The 19,335-nt window shown below is 43.3% G+C and overlaps 1 protein-coding gene across 1 annotated transcript in view; it reads left to right on the top strand.

Annotated features, from left to right (window-relative positions):
- The window catches only part of OTOA (otoancorin), a 69,858-nt gene that overhangs the window by 33,247 nt on the left and 17,276 nt on the right, over window positions 1-19,335 (top strand). Inside the window, exons 17-23 of the mRNA XM_088832941.1 lie at window positions 1,287-1,360; window positions 2,864-2,999; window positions 3,954-4,144; window positions 5,984-6,077; window positions 11,968-12,097; window positions 15,731-15,918; window positions 17,766-17,921. Of these exons, the coding sequence (XP_088689067.1) occupies window positions 1,287-1,360; window positions 2,864-2,999; window positions 3,954-4,144; window positions 5,984-6,077; window positions 11,968-12,097; window positions 15,731-15,918; window positions 17,766-17,921 (969 nt within the window). The remainder of the gene's footprint in view (window positions 1-1,286; window positions 1,361-2,863; window positions 3,000-3,953; window positions 4,145-5,983; window positions 6,078-11,967; window positions 12,098-15,730; window positions 15,919-17,765; window positions 17,922-19,335) is intronic.

Raw genomic sequence — 19,335 nt, 5'->3', positions numbered from 1 at the left:
CAGTTCCCTGGTGAGAAACCCTGAAATCTACAAAAAGCCTTGCCCAGGTAGGGCGGGAAGCAGGTAATTTCTGTAACCTGGACCTTGGTGTGGCTGTCTCCTTCCACTCATCCAACTGATGCAATGGATGGAGTTCAGGCCTGCTTTGAGGAAGACCTGCATATTCAGATAGGAAGAGATGTCCCCATAAACCTCCTTACCTGACTCTGCCCAGTTCTAAGAATCTTCAGTTCAGTTCAGTTCAGTTCAGTCGCTCAGTCTTGTCCGACTCTCCGCGACCCCATGAATCACAGCACGCCAGGCCTCCCTGTCCATCACCAACTCCCGGAGTTCGCTCAAACTCATGTCCACAGAGTCGGTGATGCCATCCAGCCATCTCATTCTCTGTCGTCCCCTTCTCCTCCCGCCCCCAACCTTTCCCAGCATCAGAGTCTTTTCCAGTTCAGATACCAGTAATTAGAAAATTTGCCTTTATTGTTTATCTTTTTGCTGAAAACACGTAATTATTATAAAACAAAACAATAGAGAGAAAGTAAAATTTCTCCTAGAGCATAGTTCTCAAGAGGGTACCATTTGGGCATATGTGGAAACATCTTTTTTCATCACACCTGGGGGAGATGCTATTGGCATCTAGTAGGTAGAGACCCGGGATGCTACTTAACCATCCCGTAATGCCGAGGACAGCTCCTGCAACATGGATTTATCCTGCCTCAAATGTCAGTCATGCAGCTTCAGAGGTATAACTGCAGAGGAAGTTTGCTATTGACTTGGAGAATTTTTGGTATATCTAAAATGGGGTCGCAAAGAGTCGGACACGACTGAGCGACTGAACTGAACTGAAAACATGTCTACATGTAATTAAAAAAATGCGAATAAGCTCATACCTTGCACAACGTTCTGTTAAAATTTATATGATACACACACACATAAATCTACCATATGGAAACAAAATAGTTGCGTAGTGTTCCACCATATGACTGTACCATAATTTACTTAGTCACTCCGCTAGTGATGTATCTTAAGGTCACTTCTCATTTGTAGTTATAAAAGAAACTGTGGTGAGCATTCTCAGACTTAAATTTGTGTGGACATCTTGTTCGTACCCCAGATTCCTCATCCATAAACTTGGTGTAGTAGTGTTACCTACATCTTAGGGTGTTAAAGTGAACGCATAAGTTAATAAGTGAATGTATTCAAAGCACTTAGAACAGTGTCTGACCCACAGAAAGCACAACCTGTGTTTGGTCTTATTGGACTCGATTCCTAGAACTGCTTTAATCTTTCAGGTTAACTGTTTGGCGTGGAAATACTGGGAGGTTTCCAGGTCCTCTATGCCACCCTTCCTCTTGGCTGTACTTCCGTAAGTGAACATCAAGTCCCCCTTTTTGGCAGTGTGATTGGCGGGTGTCCCCAAAGCCAAAGTGATTCTTTCCCTGGGTGTTGGTGACGAACTGGAGGCAAGTAGGGAGTGCCTTCGACAGTTAAATCCGTGAAAACCAGCATATAAATTCTGAGCCCCACGTTGATGTTTCAGGCAGACTCTCTTACTTTTTCTTGTTATTTAAAAACCAAAGCCAAGGCAACCTGAGCTTGAATGAGTGAATGCCAGTGAAGCAGGTCACATCTGAGCTGGCCTTACAGCTGGGTCCGGGCAGGGGAATCAGGCCTAATGGGAACAGTGGGATTTCTCCTAAGATGTGTGGGTGTTCAGGCCTGGGGGGCAGCCCTGCTTTTTAAAGATGGTCTGGACACAGTTTCTCTCTTTTTCTCTTTATTTCCCTCTTCCTTCTCTTGCTGCCATTGTCTTCACTGAATTAAAAATATTTGTTGAGTACTGACTACATACTAAATTCTAAGAGGTAAGTTAATTTCCCCCTTATAAAAGCCTACATTCTCATGGAGGAAAAACAGACAAGTGTTAAGCCAACTATAATATCAAGTTGCTATTTGATTGAAAGTAATAGAACCTTAACTCAAACTGGCTTAGACAATAAAAGGTAATTTTGTTTTCAGGAAAATCCAGGCATGAACTTCAGGCATAGCTGGATCCAGGGGCTCAAATGAGAAGGCCAGAGAGGTCAGGGAGGGCTTGTGTGACACTCTGGGATGTTTTGTATTCTGGGCACAGTTTTATGTTTCAGAAAGATCATCATCAAAGTCCATAGAGAGGATGGAGTGCAAGGAGCCTGGCTGGAAGGAGAGAGACAGTGGAGGCTTATTTCTATAAACTTGACCTTGGCATGGTTGTCTTATTCCACATATCCATGTCTCAGCTCAAACAGGACTCCCTTCAGAGGGGCTTCCCCAGCTGGTCTCCACATCATCCTTCATGATAGAGCCATTTAATTTTCCTCCTTCCATTCATTACTAGCTGAAATAATCTGTTGTATTAACTGGTCTCTATGTTTCTTTGCCCTAGAGAATCCTGGGATTGACAGAATTGGGAGTCATTTCTCTCCCCACTCTCTCCTCATCTTTTTCCCTCCACTTTCTGTTTCATTTTTTTCTCCTCTTTGTCTCTTTCTTCTTCTGGTTTTTCATTTCCTTTCTCCTCGTCTCCCCTCAACCAGTCCAACAGGCAGCTTCTGTCTGTGGAGATCCTGTTCTCATATCCTGCTGTTGGGTCATGGAAGAGGAGCATGATGGGAAACTTGTTTCCACCTGTGAGAGAAGAGCATTATGGGAAGTTTGTTTCCTGCCATTAAAAAAGAAAAATGATGGTTTGGAGGCTTGCTCCCTGCTCAAAGGAGCCAAGACATCACTGGGAAGAACCAACACTTAAGAATCAGCTCTGTGATAAGCTCTTGGGCAAATACAGAGCAGCACCTGTTTTCCTTCCCTCATTCTCCCCATCTCTCTCCAGGGCTCGCTACCTGGCTTCTATCCCAGCTTCTCAGTGTGTGCCCTTCCTGATCAGCCTGGGAAAGAGTCAGTTGGACTCCTTGGTTTTGGATTCCCACAAAAAAAATTCCATCCTCAAGAAAGTGCAGCAGTGCCTGGTAAGGAAATTCTTCCTGGGTGACACTTTGACTCGTGTCCCTTCCCCTCTGGGGCCTGTGGGCATCCTGGGGAGCCCTCAGAGGAGCTGGCTGGGTTCTCAGGTCTGATGTGATGGGCAGAAGTCTGATTTGTGGGTCTCAAAGATGGCTCTGAAACCACTGGGATACTCTTGGCCACTGGTTCTGGGGACTTCCATTCTGCGGCCTGAATGAGGGGAAACCACCCTGGAGGCCTGGAAAGAGCACAGTACACAGAGTCTGGGCTCTGGACAGGTCTCTGCCAGTGATTGGTTTTGTAGTTTTGGGCAGGTCATTTCTCATCCTTGAACCTCAGTCTCCTCATCTGTAAAATGGGTACAGTAGCAGTTTCTTCATAGAGCTCTTGCGGACATGAAATAGGTTATATACTGTATAATGCAGAGGCTCAAAGGGCTGAGCTGGCAGTTTCTTTATCTTGAAAAAGTGTATGATATTAGTATTTATACAGTTACTTTGAAGATGAATAGAGTAAGACCCAGAAACACTTACAACAGTGCCGAGCACATAGTAAGCACTGAATAAATGTTAGCTATTTTTGTCATTTTGAGAAAGAGCTTTGGAGGCTTCCAAGGGCCTACAAACTTGAAAGTACTGTTATTGCTGTACTCTCATCATAATGGGTACTGAACAGTGAGGTATCCTCAGAGCAATAACAGTGACAATGACCACAGCCTCCGTGAGTGAGTGCTCATGATGGACAAGTCTTCTGCCCACACCCACCCCCCTCTCCGTGTGGTTGCCCAGACTTCTGAGGCCTACTCCCTTGGGGTGAAATTAGGCCTTGTGTGAGTCCATGGTAGGGTAGGTGGTTCGGATCCTGGAACCTTGATGAGGTTTGGGGTCAGGAAGTGTTTTACGGGATCATGATCTGGAATCCCACTGGGCCTTTCCACCAGCTCCACTTGTCAATTTCAGAGCCACTCCACTGCTGATGAGTACACCGTGGACATCCTGGGGAACTTGCTCTGTCACCTGCCAGCAGCTGTCATCCGCCGTGGGTTGTCCCCCAGAGCCTGGGCCACTGCCCTGCATGGCCTCAGAGACTGCCTGCACCTCAGCCCCCAGCAGAAGGCGGCGGTGAGGCTGAGGCTCCTGGAACAGCATGGGTGAGGAGGCCCCCAGGCTCGGCTTTGGGGCTGGGGTGGGGCTGCTGGCAAAAGGGCTCCAGGCCCTGGCTCTTCTGCCTCAAAGCAGAGTCTCTTAACTTGTGATAAGGTTAGATCCTGGGATTTATTCTGGAAACTTGACCTTTCTTCTTTTGGACTCAGATTCCCTGTAAAGTGAGAATGCTAGCTTCTCTGCAGGCCTCACGTGGTTGTCACCAATACATCTTGGCTTATGGAAAGGGAAGGAGTCTCAAAAAAGATGGCACTTTATGGGACTTCTCTGGTGGTCTAGTACCATGCTTTGAAGGCAGGGGGAGTGGGTTCAATCCCTGGTTGGGAAACTAAGATCCCACATGCTGTGAGATGCAGCCAAGAAATAAACTTTGAAAAAAAAAGACGGCACTTTACAAATGCAAGGAGGTGTTATTGTTGTTAAAACAACAGCAACAATAATAATGCAAATAATCGAGGCACTGTCAGCCCTGGGTGAATGAGAACTCCCTGGGGGAGAACAGAGCTGTCCTTTCCCCTGCAGAATTTTCTGAAGTTAGGTCAGATTTGAGTAGGGCCTAGAGTGAACTCTGGGAGTTGGTGATGGACAGGGAGGCCTGGCGTGCTGTGATTCATGGGGTCTCGGAGAGTCGGACACGACTGAGCGACTGAACTGAACTGAACTGAGACATCAGCTAACGGTTAGACAACAAATGTCTTTGGTGGCCCAGGCACTTAATATTATTTAAGAGTTTAAGAGCCGGGACTTGGGAGCCTGAGTCCTTGAGTTAAATTTTTCTATCATCTACAGCCTGTGTAATCTGGGAAAAGCTACTCAGTCTTTTCGCGTTTTATTTTTGCATCTGCAGGATGGGGGCAGCGAGAGTCCCCACAGGGCTGTTGTGACGATCAGCTGAGTTAATTCATGCAAAGGACTTACAACAGTGCCCGGCCCGTAGAACTGAGTATTTGACAACTGCTTTATCACAAGGAATGAAGAGTCAGTTGTTATTATTACATGTGTTATTACCTGTTACTATGGAACTTAACAGTCTAATGGGATACTATTGTTAATGAAAGCGATAAAGGGAGGTTTTTTGGCCAGGGATGGTTTGCCTTGGTCCTAGCAGAAGGATTATCACTGCTAATTAGGCAGATCTCCTTTAGAGATATCACCAGACATCCTTTAGAGATAGTGTGGGGTACGTTCCTGTAGACATTTGTATCTCCATAAGAACAACAGTGGATCCTGGGTCAGTGCCAGGATCCTGGCAAGTTATTATTCAGCTGAGTTTCAGAGGAAATTTTATCTTGCTATAGGACGAGACTTATAATGGTAATTATAAAAGCAACAAATATAGCATTACTTTTCTGTTGAGGAAAGGGAGGAAGGAAACACTCTGATGCAAATGAAAGAAATTCAGGAGCTCAATTCACACTAAAAAATGGGAGTTGATTGAGTTTAGAAGTGAATGTGACTTCAGGCATGGCTGGATCCAGGGGCTCGAATGATGTCATCAGGAAAATGGTTCCTCCCACCTCTCAGCTCTGTGTTCTTGGGTGTGGCCTTTATTTTCTCCATTTGGTGATAGTATTCGCCTGCAATATCCTTTTTATTGCTAGAGATACCAGAAGAAAGAGAGCTTCTCTCATAGTTCCATCAAAAGTCCCCAGGATGATTCTCATTGGTCAGCCTGCATCACATGTCTGTTTTCTTGGTTAGGGATGTGGACCACATGATTGACAGCTTCTCCAGGTATATAGATAATCTTTTCCTAAAAGAAAAAGATCCTGGGGGACAAGGGCAACAGCACGATCTTTCCATTTACTGCTTATCTTCTCTCCTAGACTCCCCCAGAACTGGACAGCCGAGACAGTGAAGGATTTGGGATCCTTTCTAGTGCTTTTCTCAGGAGATGAATTAAGCTCTGTTGCCACAAAGGTACCTCAATGTTCTATCTTAGAGAAGGCTGAAGGAGTTTGAAGAAGAGAAAAATGTGGTTAGTTATATTCCCTTGGGTTCGCTGTCAATTTGTCTTTCTGGAAACCTCCTCCCTGCCTCAAAGAGTTCAGATGTTTCCAGCTCCACTTCAGGATGCCCAAGTTTCAGGGAAAGGCAGTGAGTCAGCAGCGAAACGAACTCTGAGCCTTTTACGTGGCTTCTAGGCAGATGTGCATGACCTGGGAGCTGTCACTTGGCTGCCACTCTGCTATCCATGTGCTTCCCACATGCATGCCCGTTGGAGGGCTTACATGCATCAGCACCATATATACACAACATGTGTGTCCAGTGTGTGCAGCCACATGGGCAAACATATTTGATCCAAAACCAAATCTTAATTAAGCATTGCCTTTGGGTGTAACACTCTCCTTAGAGCAACTCCCCAAGAGTTCGACAAGACCAAGAGGTGTGCCAAATGGTCATGTACTAGTCATCTCCTGCTGTGTAACAAAGCTGCACAGTCTCAATGGCGTGCCACAGAAAACATTTATTTTTTGCTGACTGCTCTGTGGGTCTGGGACTATGAGTCTGCCTCTGGAGCTAGGCTACCTGGAACCTATTTTTCTTGCTGTGGAAATTTGAAACTCTACAAAAGGGAAGTCAGAGTGCAATTCTCTTTAAAGCCTGGGCTGGGAAACTACTAACCATCACTTTTCGCTAGCCAAAGTAAGTTATATGACCAAGCCCACCTTAGTGGGGAAGGAAATTTCCTCCATACAGGTGGAGGGTGGGGTAGGAGGGGATGTGCTGAACAAGAGTCAGACAGACTACGAAGCACCTCCACACACTTTCATTCTTTGTACTCACACACATAAGATGTACATTGTCATACTCGTTCAGGGTACCTGAATACCTGGCATGTCACCTAGATTCACATATGAACAGCAACATTCCGGTGTCCAGTCCTGGTAAAATCTTCTCTTGGGGTGTCCAAACCTAGAGTCATAAGCAGCAGATGCATATGTCTTATAGGCTTATCTAACTTTTTGAAAACTCAATTTTTAAAATTGAAAAAGTTTTGTATCAACATAGTTAAAATCTCAGAAACACAATGTGTGATTAAAAAAAAGAGTTGCAAAAAATACATACAGTAGGATACTAAGTAAATAAATACTAGTTAGATTAATTTTAAGCACATTCAAAACAATTCCATATGTAAGAGAAATTTAAAAGTGCATGAGAAAGGTTAATTATCAAATACTGAATTTGCGGTGAGAGTTACTTCTGGGGAAGGAGGGAGGCCTAGGATGAGCTATCGGTTATATGTGTGATGTTTTACTTTTTAATCTGGGTTGTGGGCATGTGGATGTTTTGTTGTATTATTCTTTTTTGTTTTTGTTCTGTCACTCAGTCGTGTCTGACTCTTTGTGACCCCATGAACTGCAGCATGCCAGGCTTCCCTGTCCTTTACTGTCTCCTGGAGTTTGCTCAAACTCATGCCCATTGAGTCGATGATGCCATCCAACCATCTCATCCTCTGTCGTCCCCTTCTCCTCCTGCCTTCAATCTTTCCCAGCATCAGGGTCTTTTCCAGTGAGTTGACTCTTCACATCAGATGACCAAAGTATTGGAGCTTCAGCTTCAGCATCAGTCCTTCCAATGAATATTCAGGGTTGATTTTCTTTAGGATTGACTGGTTTGATCTCCTTGCTGTGCAAAGGACTCTCGAGTCTTTTCCAACACCATCGTTCAAAAGCATCAATTTTTTGGTGCTTGGCCTTCTTAATGGTCCAACTCTCACATCCATACATGACTACTGGAAAAATCATAGCTTTGACTAGATACTTTGTTGGCAAAGTAATGTCTCTGCTTTTTAATATGCTGTCTAGGTTTGTCATAGCTTTTCTTCCAAGCAGCAAGTGTCTTTTAATTTCATGGCTGTAGTCACTGTCTGCAGTGATTTTGAAGCCCAAGAAAATGAAGTCTGTCACTGTTTCCATTTTTCCCCCCATCTATTTGCTATGAAGTGATGGGACTGGATGTCATGATCTTCGGTTTTTGAATGTTGAGTTTTAAGTCAGCTTTTTCACTCTCTTTCACCTTCGTCAAGAAATTCTTTAGTTCCTCTTCGCTTTCTGCCATTAGGGTGGCATAATCTGCATATCTGAGGTTGTTGATATTTCTCCCAGCAGTCTTATTCTACTTTTAGTTTTAATGACTGAAATGTTAATAGAACAAGAAATACATACTTGGGTTAGAAAAACCCCCAGTACATCAAAGGCTACAGGATGTGAAGTTTCTGGCTCTGTGTTTCTGGGTCCCCAGCCTCTCCCATCAATGGTAGTTTCTCTTCCTAGATTCTTCTGCATCCTTTTTGAAAAATCCTCCTCCTCCCTTTAAAAATACAAAATGGAAAATACTCTGCTGTGTAATCTCCTCTTAAAAGTTAACTGTTTATCTTAGAGCATCCGCTCGTGACCTTAGCTGCATATGGGAATCACCAGGGGACTAAAATGGACAGATACATGGCCCCACCCCAGACCAGTGGTCTCAGAATCTCTAGGGTAGGGCCTGAGTGTCTGTGAATTTTCCAGGGGCTTCTAACCTGCAGCCTGGACCGGGAACTACTGGCTTAGACTTTGACTCTGATTCTGAAAATTAGAATAGAAGGAGGAGCTACATATAACCTGGGTGACTTTTGGGACACACGCAACTGCAGGGGAGAGTTTGATGAATTCTCTGGACTCTTGGACAGATTTACCAATAATATCCTGAGTCTTGAAAAGGTGTATCAGCTCTGGATAAGAAATGGCATCTTTCTTAGGGCAACTAGAAGCCCCCTCATTGCTAGTCTTCACCTCGAACTCAGAGATAATTCTTTTCTCCTCCTTTTATACATACATATTTTAATGAAAATTGAAAACTGTACAACCCCAAAAGAGAAAGGCATACATACATTTTTATAGATATTATCAGGTGGTAATGATGCACCATCTAATAGTCTCAGAGAAATAAGTATGCATAATTCCTACATCTTGGCTAGCATTAGGTATTGTCACTTTATTTCTTACAATCTGATGGGTGAAAGCAATATATACTTGAACATGTATTGGATTAGCACTGAGGTTGGATATCATTGTATATGATTCTTTGTAGAGACTCGGTTAGTTGGGCTAGGAATTAAATTTGTATGAGAAGCTGCTATAAGGACACCTCAGAGGTATTATGGGTTGGGTTACTGACCACCACAATAAAGTGAGTATTGCAATAAATCGAGTCACATGAATTTTTTTTTCCAAGTGCATACAAAAGTTATGTTTACACCATACCATAGTCTGTTAGTGTGCAATAGTATTATGCCTAAAAAACAATGTAAATACATTAAATAAAAAATACTTTATTGCTAAAAATGCTATCATCTAAGCCTTCAGTGAGTTGTTAATATTTTGCAGATGGAGGCTTTTGTCTCAGTGTTGATGGCTGCTGCCTGATCAGGGTGGTGGTTGCTGAAGACTGGGGTGACTGTTTTAATTTCCTAAGATAAGACAGCAACAAAGTTTGCTCCGTCAATTGACTCTTCCTTTCACCAACGATTTCTCTGTGGCATTCAATGCTGTTTGATAGGATTTTACCCACAGTAGAACTGCTTTCAAAATTGAAATTAATCCTCTCAAATCCTGCTGCTGCTTTATCAACTAAGTCGTGCTTCTGTAATATTCTCAATCCTTTGTTGTCATGTCAACAATCTTCATCGGGAGTAGAGTCCATCTCAAGAAACCAGTGTTTTGCTCATCCATAAGAAGCAACTCCTTATCCATTAATGTTTCTTCATAAGATTACAGCAATTCAGTCACATCTTTAGGCTTCACTTCCATTTCTAGTTCTCTTGCTGTTTTCACCACATCTGCAGTTACTTCCTCCACTGATGTCTTGAATGCTTTTAAAGTCATCCACAAGAGTTGGAATCAGCTTCTTCCAAATCCCTGTTAGTATTGATGTTTTGACCACTTTGCTTGAATCACAAGTGTTCTTAATGGCATTAGAGGAGTTATTATCTGTGGAAATATTATCTGTTATTATCATAGTCTTAGGAAATTATTTTTAAATAATAAGACTTTTAAAATAATAATTGACTAATAAAACATTTAAATAATAAGCCAAAAGTATTCCTTGATCTATGGGCTACAGAGTGGATGTTTTGTTAAGTATGAAAACAACATCAATCTCATTGCAAATCTCCATCAGAACTCTTGAGTGCATTGTCAATGAACAGTAAGATTTTGAAAGGGATCTCTTTTTCTGGGTAGTGGGTCTCAATAGTGAGCTTGAAGCATTTAGTAAACCATACTGCACTCAGATTGCTGTCATCTAGGCTTTATTGTTCCATTTATAGAGCGCAGAGAGAGTATATTTAGCGTAATGCTTAAGGACCCTAGGATTTTTGAAATGGTAAATGAGAACTGGCTTCAGCTTAAAGTCACCAGCTGAATTAGCTGCTAAAGAGAAAATCAGCTGGTCCTTTCAAGCTTTGAAGTCAGGCATTGACTTCTCTTCTCTAGTTACGTGCATCCTAGATGGTATCTTTTTCCAATATAAGGCTGTTTAGTGTAGCCATCTTTGTTAATTAGCTTATCTAGATCTTCTGGATAACCATGTAGCTTCTACATCAGCACTTGCTGCTTCATCTTGAAATTTTATGTTATAGAGAAGACTTCTTTTCTTAAACCTCATGGACCAACTTCTGCTAGCTTCAATCTTTTCCCCTGCAGCTTGCTCACCGCTCTCAGCCTCTCAGTTCTTCATAGAATTAAAGGCTGGACTTTGCTTTGGATTAGGCTTTGGCTTAAAAGAATGTTGTGGTTGGTTTAATCTTCTATCCGGACCACTAAAGGGCTTTCCAGGTGGTGAACCCACCTTCCACTGCAGGAGACATAAGAGAAGCAGGTTTGATCCCTGGGTCAGGAGGATTCCCTGAAGGATGGCATGGTGACCCACTCCAGCATTCTTGCCTGGAGAATCCCCATGGACAGAGGAGTCTGGTGGACAGCTTAGGGTTGCAAAGAGTTGGACATGACTGAAGTGACTTCACGCACACACCAGACCACTAAAACTTTTCACATCAGCAATAAGACTGTTGTGGTTTCTTATCATCTGTGTGTTCACTAAGTAGGACTTTTTATTTGCTTCAAGAACTTTTCATTTGCATGCACGATTTCACTTAACTATTTGGTGCAAGAGGCCTAGCTTTCAGCCTGACTCAGCTTTTGACATGCTTTCCTCACTAAGCTTAATCATTTCTAGGTTTTAAAGTGAGACTTATGACACTTCCGTTCACTCTGACACTTAAAGGCCATTGTCAGGTTACTTACTGACCTGATTTCAATATTGTTGTGTCTCAGAGAATAGGGAGGTGTGAGGAGAGGGAGAGAGATGGGAACAGCTCCTTGGTAGAGCTGTCAGAACACACACTACATTTATTAATCAAGGTCACTGTCTGATAAGGGTGTGGTTTGTGGTGCCCCAATTATAATAGTAACATCAAGGGTCACAGATCACAGATCACCATAACAAATATAGTAATGATGAAAAAGTGTGAAATATTGTGAAAACTACCAAAATGGGACACAGAGGCTTGAAATGAACAAATGCTGTTGGCAAAATGGTGCTGATTGATTTGCTTATCACAGAGTTACCACAAACCTTCAACATGAAAAAATGCAGTACTGCAACGCAATGAAGTGCAATGAAACAATACATGCCTGTATAAAGAAAAAACAAAACAATGGAGGCAATGCAGCAGTGTTCCACTTTAAACTCTGATTTAAGTCTCTGTTTAATGTGCTTTAATTATTATTCATTCCTCATCGGTCATCTTTTCTGCCCCACATAGTTTCCTGACATCCTTCAACAAACGGCTTCCAAGATGGCTGGGACTTTGCCCCCTAAAGAATTCCTCCAGGCTGTCTTTGAATCTGTTCGGAACAGTAGTGCAGAGAACCCCAGCTCTGACCCCAGTCCTGGTGAGTGTTTCTGGAGTATCTGAGTCTGTGTCTGGCAGCGGTGTTTTGGCTGAGTTCCTGGCATCAAGCGAACTCCTTGTCCCAGGGACTGGATGCAGTGTTTGCAAAAACAATGAGTAGCAAAAATCCACAGGGCAAAAATTACATTTTTGTAAAGTGATTTGAAATCATATCTTGTTCTCCTCAGTTAGGCCAGTAGGTTTAATGGGTGAACATGTGCAACAAACATTTCAGAACAATTGATTTAAGGGCCAAAATGCCTGTGTGTCTGTGAATTGCTGTGCTAGGACCAGGCTGACTGGATTTGAATCCTGGGGCTGCTACTTGTGGGCTGTGTGACTTTGGGTAAGCTCCTCAACCTCTCTGTGCCTCTGTAAAATGAGGATGATGAAAGTCCCTACCTCACTAGATTATTGTGAAGACTGGTGGATTTAAACCTATGAAAAGTTAAAGTTGCTCAGTCATGTCCGACTCTTTGCGACCCCGTGGACTGGTCCATGGACTTCTCCAGGCCAGAATACTGGAGTGGGTATCCATCCCCTTCTCCAGGGGATCTTCCCAACCCAGGGATGAAACCCAGATCTCCCGCATTGCAGGTGGATTCTTTACCAGCTGAGCTACCAGGGAAGCTCCTTAAACATCCTATAAACCTGTAAACATGTCCATAACAGTGCCTGGCACGTAGGAAATGCTCCGTAAGTATTAGATATTAACAAGTGTTATTGTACACCCATTAAGCATAGACTTGTGCCCAGCAGGAGGAGACAAACCAGACCCAAGAATAATTGTAATAATGATAGCCGACAATCCGTGCTTACTTTGTTTCCTGCAACAAATAATTTTTGAGCCCCGACTATATGAACAAAATAGAAATCCCTGCCCTCATAGAGCTTATTTTCAAATGGTGGCAGCGGCGGGGTGGGGGTGGGGGTCGCCAGATGATAAATTGCAGACATAAGTGAAATACGGAGTGTGTTGTGTGATAAGTATCAAGAAGGAAAATGTGTTTGTTCTCTATGTCTGTGTCTCTATTCCTGCTTGCAAATAGGTTCTTCTGGATCGTTTTTCTAGATTCCACACGTGTGTGTTAACATATGATATTTGTTTTTCTCTTTTTCACTCTACATGACAGTCTTTGGGTCCATCTGTGTCTCTGCAAATGGCTCAATTTCATTCCTTTTTTTATGGCTAATATTCCATTGGGTATATGTGCCACATCTTCTTTATCCATCCCTCTGCTGATGGACTTTTAGGTTGTTTCCAGGGGGAAAGAGGGGCTGGGATGCACTGGGAGATTGGGCTTGACATATATACACTACTATGTGTAAAATAAATAACTAATAAGAACCTACTGTGTAGCTCAGGGAATTCTGCTTGCTGCTCTGTGGTGACCTGAATGGGAAGGAAATCAAAAAAAGAGGGGAGATAAATACATATAGCAGATATATATCTCGGATTCATTTTGCTGTTCAGCAGAAACTAACACAACATTGTAAAGCAACTATCCTCCAATAAATTTTTTTCAAAAAGAAGGAAATTAAAGCAAGGACAGGAGTCAGAGAGTGTGGAGTGTGGGGTTGTAATCTGAAAGGAGATTGGTTAAGGAAGGTTTCACTAAGGTGACATTTCAGGAAAGACTCAAGGGAGTTGGGAGAGGGGCCAGGGGACATGCAGAGTTAGCATCTCCGGACAGAGGAGTGGACAGGACTGGGGGAGGAAGGAGAAATGAAGGCCGGTGTGGCTGGAGTGGAGCCTTGTCTCCCTGTAAAGGAAATCTTAAGGTGAGGGTTTCATGGGGTCACCAAGCACGGCAACGTCACAGTCAGTTTGATGTTCATCTTGGGTCCTCACCTGTGTCCTGTGGGGTAGGTGGTATGGTTCCTCCCACTTTCTTGACAAAGGAAATGAAGTTTCAAGAGACTCAGAGATCTGGCCAAAGTCTCAGAGCTAATAAATGGCAGCTCTTGGAACTGAACCCAAAGCAGGTGAAGATCACCACTAGCCCCTACGGCCCTCACGGCCCAACAATCCAGTAGTCATAAGCTCCTCCTGTGCCTGTGGCTATGAGAAAGTAAGACTTTTCTCACCCGGGGAGGAGGCCCTTACCGCCAGTGCTTAGTTGACGTTTTCTTTGGTCGGTTCTGGGTATTAATTGCTGCTGTGATTATGGTAACTAATGGATTAGCAGAACTACTACTCAGTTTCACTTTGGTAAATTTTGTGTGTGTGTGTGTGTTGATTCATTCAACAAATATTTGCTGAATACCTGCTATGTGCCAGGCCCTATTCTAAGCCCTGGAAACATAGCAGTGATGAGCCTAAATCCCTGCTGTACTTTAAAACCATTCTTTTCTCCTCAATTCTGTACTTTTACTGGATCCTGCTTTCATTGGAAAGTGGGGCCAGGGGGATCTGGGAGAGACGGGTCTTTTATCTTCTACAAGTGGGCTGTGATAAAGATGTTTGAGCACCAGACATGTACCTTTGACCTGGTCCAGTTTTGCCTCTTGATTGATGTCCAATGAATTTCCATCGAAGATGCAGTGAGAGGGGTGTGGACACAGGGCTCGGGAAATGTCCAGCCCTGGGTGGTGCTGGTGAGTCTCTCAGCATCAGGGGTTGTCAGCTACTAAGATGGGAAATCCAGGACTTCTCTTAAGACAAGGGACCAGGTTTTCTCTTAGGGTGTGCACATCTGGGCCAGCTAAGACAGTATGTCATTTGTGTATTGGTGAGTGAATGGTTTGACTAGGTAAGGTTAAGCTTATTCAAAGACTGACGTGGATGGGTTTCTCCTGTTGCCAAGGAAAATGTAACAGACCCATTTTTCTTCTCTCCTGGGATGGGAAGGCCACAGCCTCCACCAAGACTTTTATGGCAGGCAGGTCATCTTCCCTTTCCACACTTAGATAGGAGCACATCTTCCTCATAATTCTGGAAGCCCTAACTCTAACTCTGGGTTGCAAACTCGAATGCACGGGGTGGCTATGACAGGTAGTGTAAGTAATAAAAATGGCTAACATGTATCGAGTGCTTACTGTGTACTTGGCTTTATTTGTAATGATATGTTTAGTCCTCACAAAAATTCTGTGAGGTATTCACAATTTTAATCCTCATTTTATAGACTAGGAGTATGAGGAACAGAGGGTTAAATAGCTTCGGATTTGAATCTACAGCCAGAACTGTTCACCACAGTGAACGGCTCCTACCGCCCAGTCAGAATGGCAAAGCTTCTATCGTGCACATGCGACTTTGTACAGAGTTAGCAAGATACCGCAGAAGCTTAATTCAAACTGGTCCCTGGGTGCCTGAGCTTAGCTTCTACCCTACACTGCTTCTCTTGGGTAAATCTGCTTGGAGAAGAATATTACTCACTTCAATAAAGAAGTAGACTCAGGGAATTCCCTGGCAGTCCAGTGGTTGGGACTCTGCGCTTTCATTGCAGAGGGCCCCGGTTCGATCCCTAGTTGGGGAATGAATGAATGAAGATCCCACAGGCCTCACAGCCAAAAATAAATAAATAAAAATAAAGTTACTGCAACCAGTGATCATGGGGGGTGGGGAAGGAGAAAAGACTCACATTTCCTGAAATTCTCTTTCCTCTGTTCCTTCTCCACGTCACCCATTCCTTAGGTTGCCATGGCATCGTGGCTCCCTCTTCCGATGACATCATCAAGCTGGCCGAAGCCAACGCCTGCTGGGCCCCTGAGGACCTGCTCTGCCTGGAGGAGGACACGTTCCTCAGGAGCGTGGAGCTGCTGGGAGCCGTCAGGAGCTTCAGCCTGGCTCAGCTGAGGAAGCTGAAGGAGAAGGCAGTACAGGTGAAGCCCGCGTCAGGGAGGAAGCACTCACAGAGGGAAACCCGGCCCAGGGTCCCAGCCCTGCTGTGCACAGATCCTTCTCGAGGAGTTTGCACTTGGGTCATCTTGTTGGAATCTCACTGTGTCCTCTCTGAGCCAGAGCTGTGATCTGCGAGCCTGAGAGAGTTCCAGCTCCTCCCTCTCAGGGCTCTGTCGAGGATGGGATGAGATGTCTTGGCATCTAAAGGATGCTCCGTAAATCAAATTTTGTGGATACCCTGGTGCCTCTGACTGAGGTGGTTTCCAGGAATTATGCCTTTTCTTTCTCCACTTGGATAACCCCACTGCTGCTTGCAGGAGGTTCTCTCAGAATCTGTTGCAAAGTCACCTGAGAACAGAGCAGAAAGGAATAAAAAGAGTACTGGAAGTAATTTGCCGTCTTTAACTCCCTTGAGTGGCTTGTTTCAGCTGTTAAGATCGTTGTGGACTATGTAGTTTTGGGGACTATGTGTTATGGTTTTGGGGTTAAGACATTAAATTCCTTAAAATGATGTCTGTTTTTCATATGAGTAATCCAAGTTTATTGTAGACAAGTCAGAAAATAATAAAGAAGAAAATCAGTCAATCTTTTACCTGGAGATAACCAGGTAGCTCAAATGGTAAAGAATCTGCCTGCAGTGCGGGAGTCCTGGGTTCGATCCTTGGGTTGGGAAGATCCCCTGGAGAACAGCATAGCAACCCACTCCAGTATTCTTGCCTGGAGAATTCCACGGACAGAGGGGCCTGGCAGGCTACTGTCCATGGGGTTGTAGAGTCAGATACGACTGAGAGACTGCTACTTTCACTTTCAAGCACTATTAATATTTTGGTGTGTTCACCCGAAACTTCCCAGACTTCTGCGTATGCATGTAAAATATATTTATATATTTCATACATGTATTTCATGTATCTCACATATATATGTTACAAAAAATAGTATCATATTCACCAACTATTCAATAGCTTCCTCTCCACACTAACAGTGAACAGTGCATATTATTATATATCAGAAATATAAATCTATATCAGCATTTTAAATAGCTTCATAATATCCTACTTTATGGTTGGTCTTTATTTATTTAACTAGCTGGTAGACTTTTAGACTGTTTATTTTTTTAATGCCTCAGTGTACATATTTATACATATTTCTTTGGGCACTTGTCATTATTTACTTAGGCTAAATTCTCAGAGACGGAATTTCTGAATCAAAGAGTATAAATATTTTAAAAGCTTTTGATGCATGTACCCAGATTTTCCTCTGAAAAGCATGTACCAATTTACATTCTTAACATCAATAAATGAGGGCATTCTTTATCCTATATCTCTCCGATGCCATAAGTGATAATTCTTTTTACTCTTTGTCAATTCGATCAGCCAACTGACTATTCTTTGATTGTTGCTAACATACATTTCTTTAATATGACTGAGACAACTTTTCTCATGTGTTTATTTCTTCTTTTGTGAATTTTCTATTCATGTTTTTTTGTCTGTTTTAAAAATATTGTCACCATTTTCTTATTTATTTATAAGAGAACTTTTTATATTAAGGAAATTTACCCCATGTCAGTTTCAAATACAGTCAGTAAAAGTGAAAGTGAAAGTCGCTCAGTCGTGTCTCTTTGCGACCCCCTGGACTATACAGTCCATGGAATTCTCCAGGCCTGAATACTCGAGTGGGTAGCCTTTCCCTTCTCCAGGGGATCTTCCCCACCCAGGAATTGAACCGGGGTCTCCTGCATTGCAGGTGGATTCTTTACCAACTGAGCTATCAGGGAAACCACAGTCAGTAAAAGTCAGTCTAATCTGGCTTTTTTTTTTTTCACCTGAAGGTTTGGGACATGCCTTCTTACTGGAGAGAGTACCATATTGTTTCCCTGGGGCGCATTGCTCTGGCTCTTAATGAGAGTGAGCTGGAGCAGCTGGATCTCAGCTCCATCGATACTGTGGCTTCCCTCAGCCAGCAGACAGAGTGGACCCCAGGGCAGGTAAGTAGACATGTTGGATCTCTTAAATATTCTATTTCTGTCTTAATAGTGTGTATATTTTCCTTTACATCCTAGAGCATACTTCAGTTCAGTTCAGTTCAGTTCAGTCGCTCAGTCGTGTCCGACTCTCCGCGACCCCGTGAATCACAGCATGCCAGGCCTCCCTGTCCATCACCAACTCCCGGAGTACACTCAAACTCATGTACTTACAGTAGTCATTATAGCAGCTTTAAAAGTCTTTGTTGCTCGGGACTTCCCTGGTGGTCCAGTAGTTAAGTCTCCACTTTCAGTGCAGAAATGTGGGTTCAGTCCCTGGCCGGGGAGCTAAGATCCTGTGTGCCTAACAGCAAAAAGCAAAATAAAACATGACACAGAAACAATATTGTAATAGATTCAATAAAGACTTAAAATATAACTGTAAAAAAATAAAAGTCTTTGCTGCTAATTTCATCATCATTGTCATTTCTATTTATTTTTGGCTGCACCGGATCTTCACTGCTGCTCATGGGCTTTCTCTAGCTGCGGTGAGTGGGGGCTACCCTTTCCCGTGGCTTCTCTTGTTGCGGAACATGGGCTCTAAGCTCTTGGACTTAAGTAGTTGTGGTGCATGGGCTTAGTTGCTTCTAGGCACATGGGGATCTTGCCAAACCAGAGATCAAACCTGTGTCCCCTGCATTGGCAGGTAGACTCTTAACCGTTGGACAACCAGGGAAGTTCATCACTGTCTTTCTGTTAGCTAATACTGCCCCTAATTATGGTCATATTTTCCTGTTTGTAAGGCTAAAAATTTTAATGGGCTAATGAGCATCATGAGCACTCAGTTTAGTTGTTCTCCTTTGAAGAGTACTAGGCTTTGTTCTGGCACACACTTCAGTTACTTTTAGATCCGTTTGATGATTTTGAGGCTTCCCTTCGTGCATTATAAGGGTGAATCTAGAGTAAGCTTTCAGCCTAGCATTTCTCGTGATGTACTCTGCATATAAGTTAAATAAGCAGGGTGATAATATACAGCCTTGACGTACCCCTTTTCCTATTTGGAACCAGTCTGTTGTTCCATGTCCAGTTCTAACTGTTGCTTCCTGACCTACGTACAGGTTTCTCAAGAGACAGGTCAGACGGTCTGGTATTCTCATCTCTTTCAGAATTTTCCAGTTTATTGTGATCCACACAGTCAAAGGCTTTGGCATAGTCAATGAAGCAGAAATAGATGTTTTTCTGGAACTCTCTTGCTTTTTCCATGATCCAGTGAATGTTGGCAATTTGATCTCTGGTTCCTCTGCCTTTTCTAAAACCAGCTTGAACATCTGGCTTGGAGAAATTTGAACATTACTTTACTAGCCTGTGAGATGAGTGCATTTGTGCGGTAGTATGATGCTTTTGAACTGTGGTGTTGGAGAAGACTCTTGAGAGTCCC

Source organism: Moschus berezovskii, chromosome 27, assembly GCF_049115385.1.
Source record: "Moschus berezovskii isolate FMDL1 chromosome 27, NW_MosBer_1.0, whole genome shotgun sequence".
NCBI classification, from domain to species: Eukaryota; Metazoa; Chordata; class Mammalia; order Artiodactyla; family Moschidae; genus Moschus; species Moschus berezovskii.
This window is presented reverse-complemented; position numbering and strand designations above follow the sequence as displayed.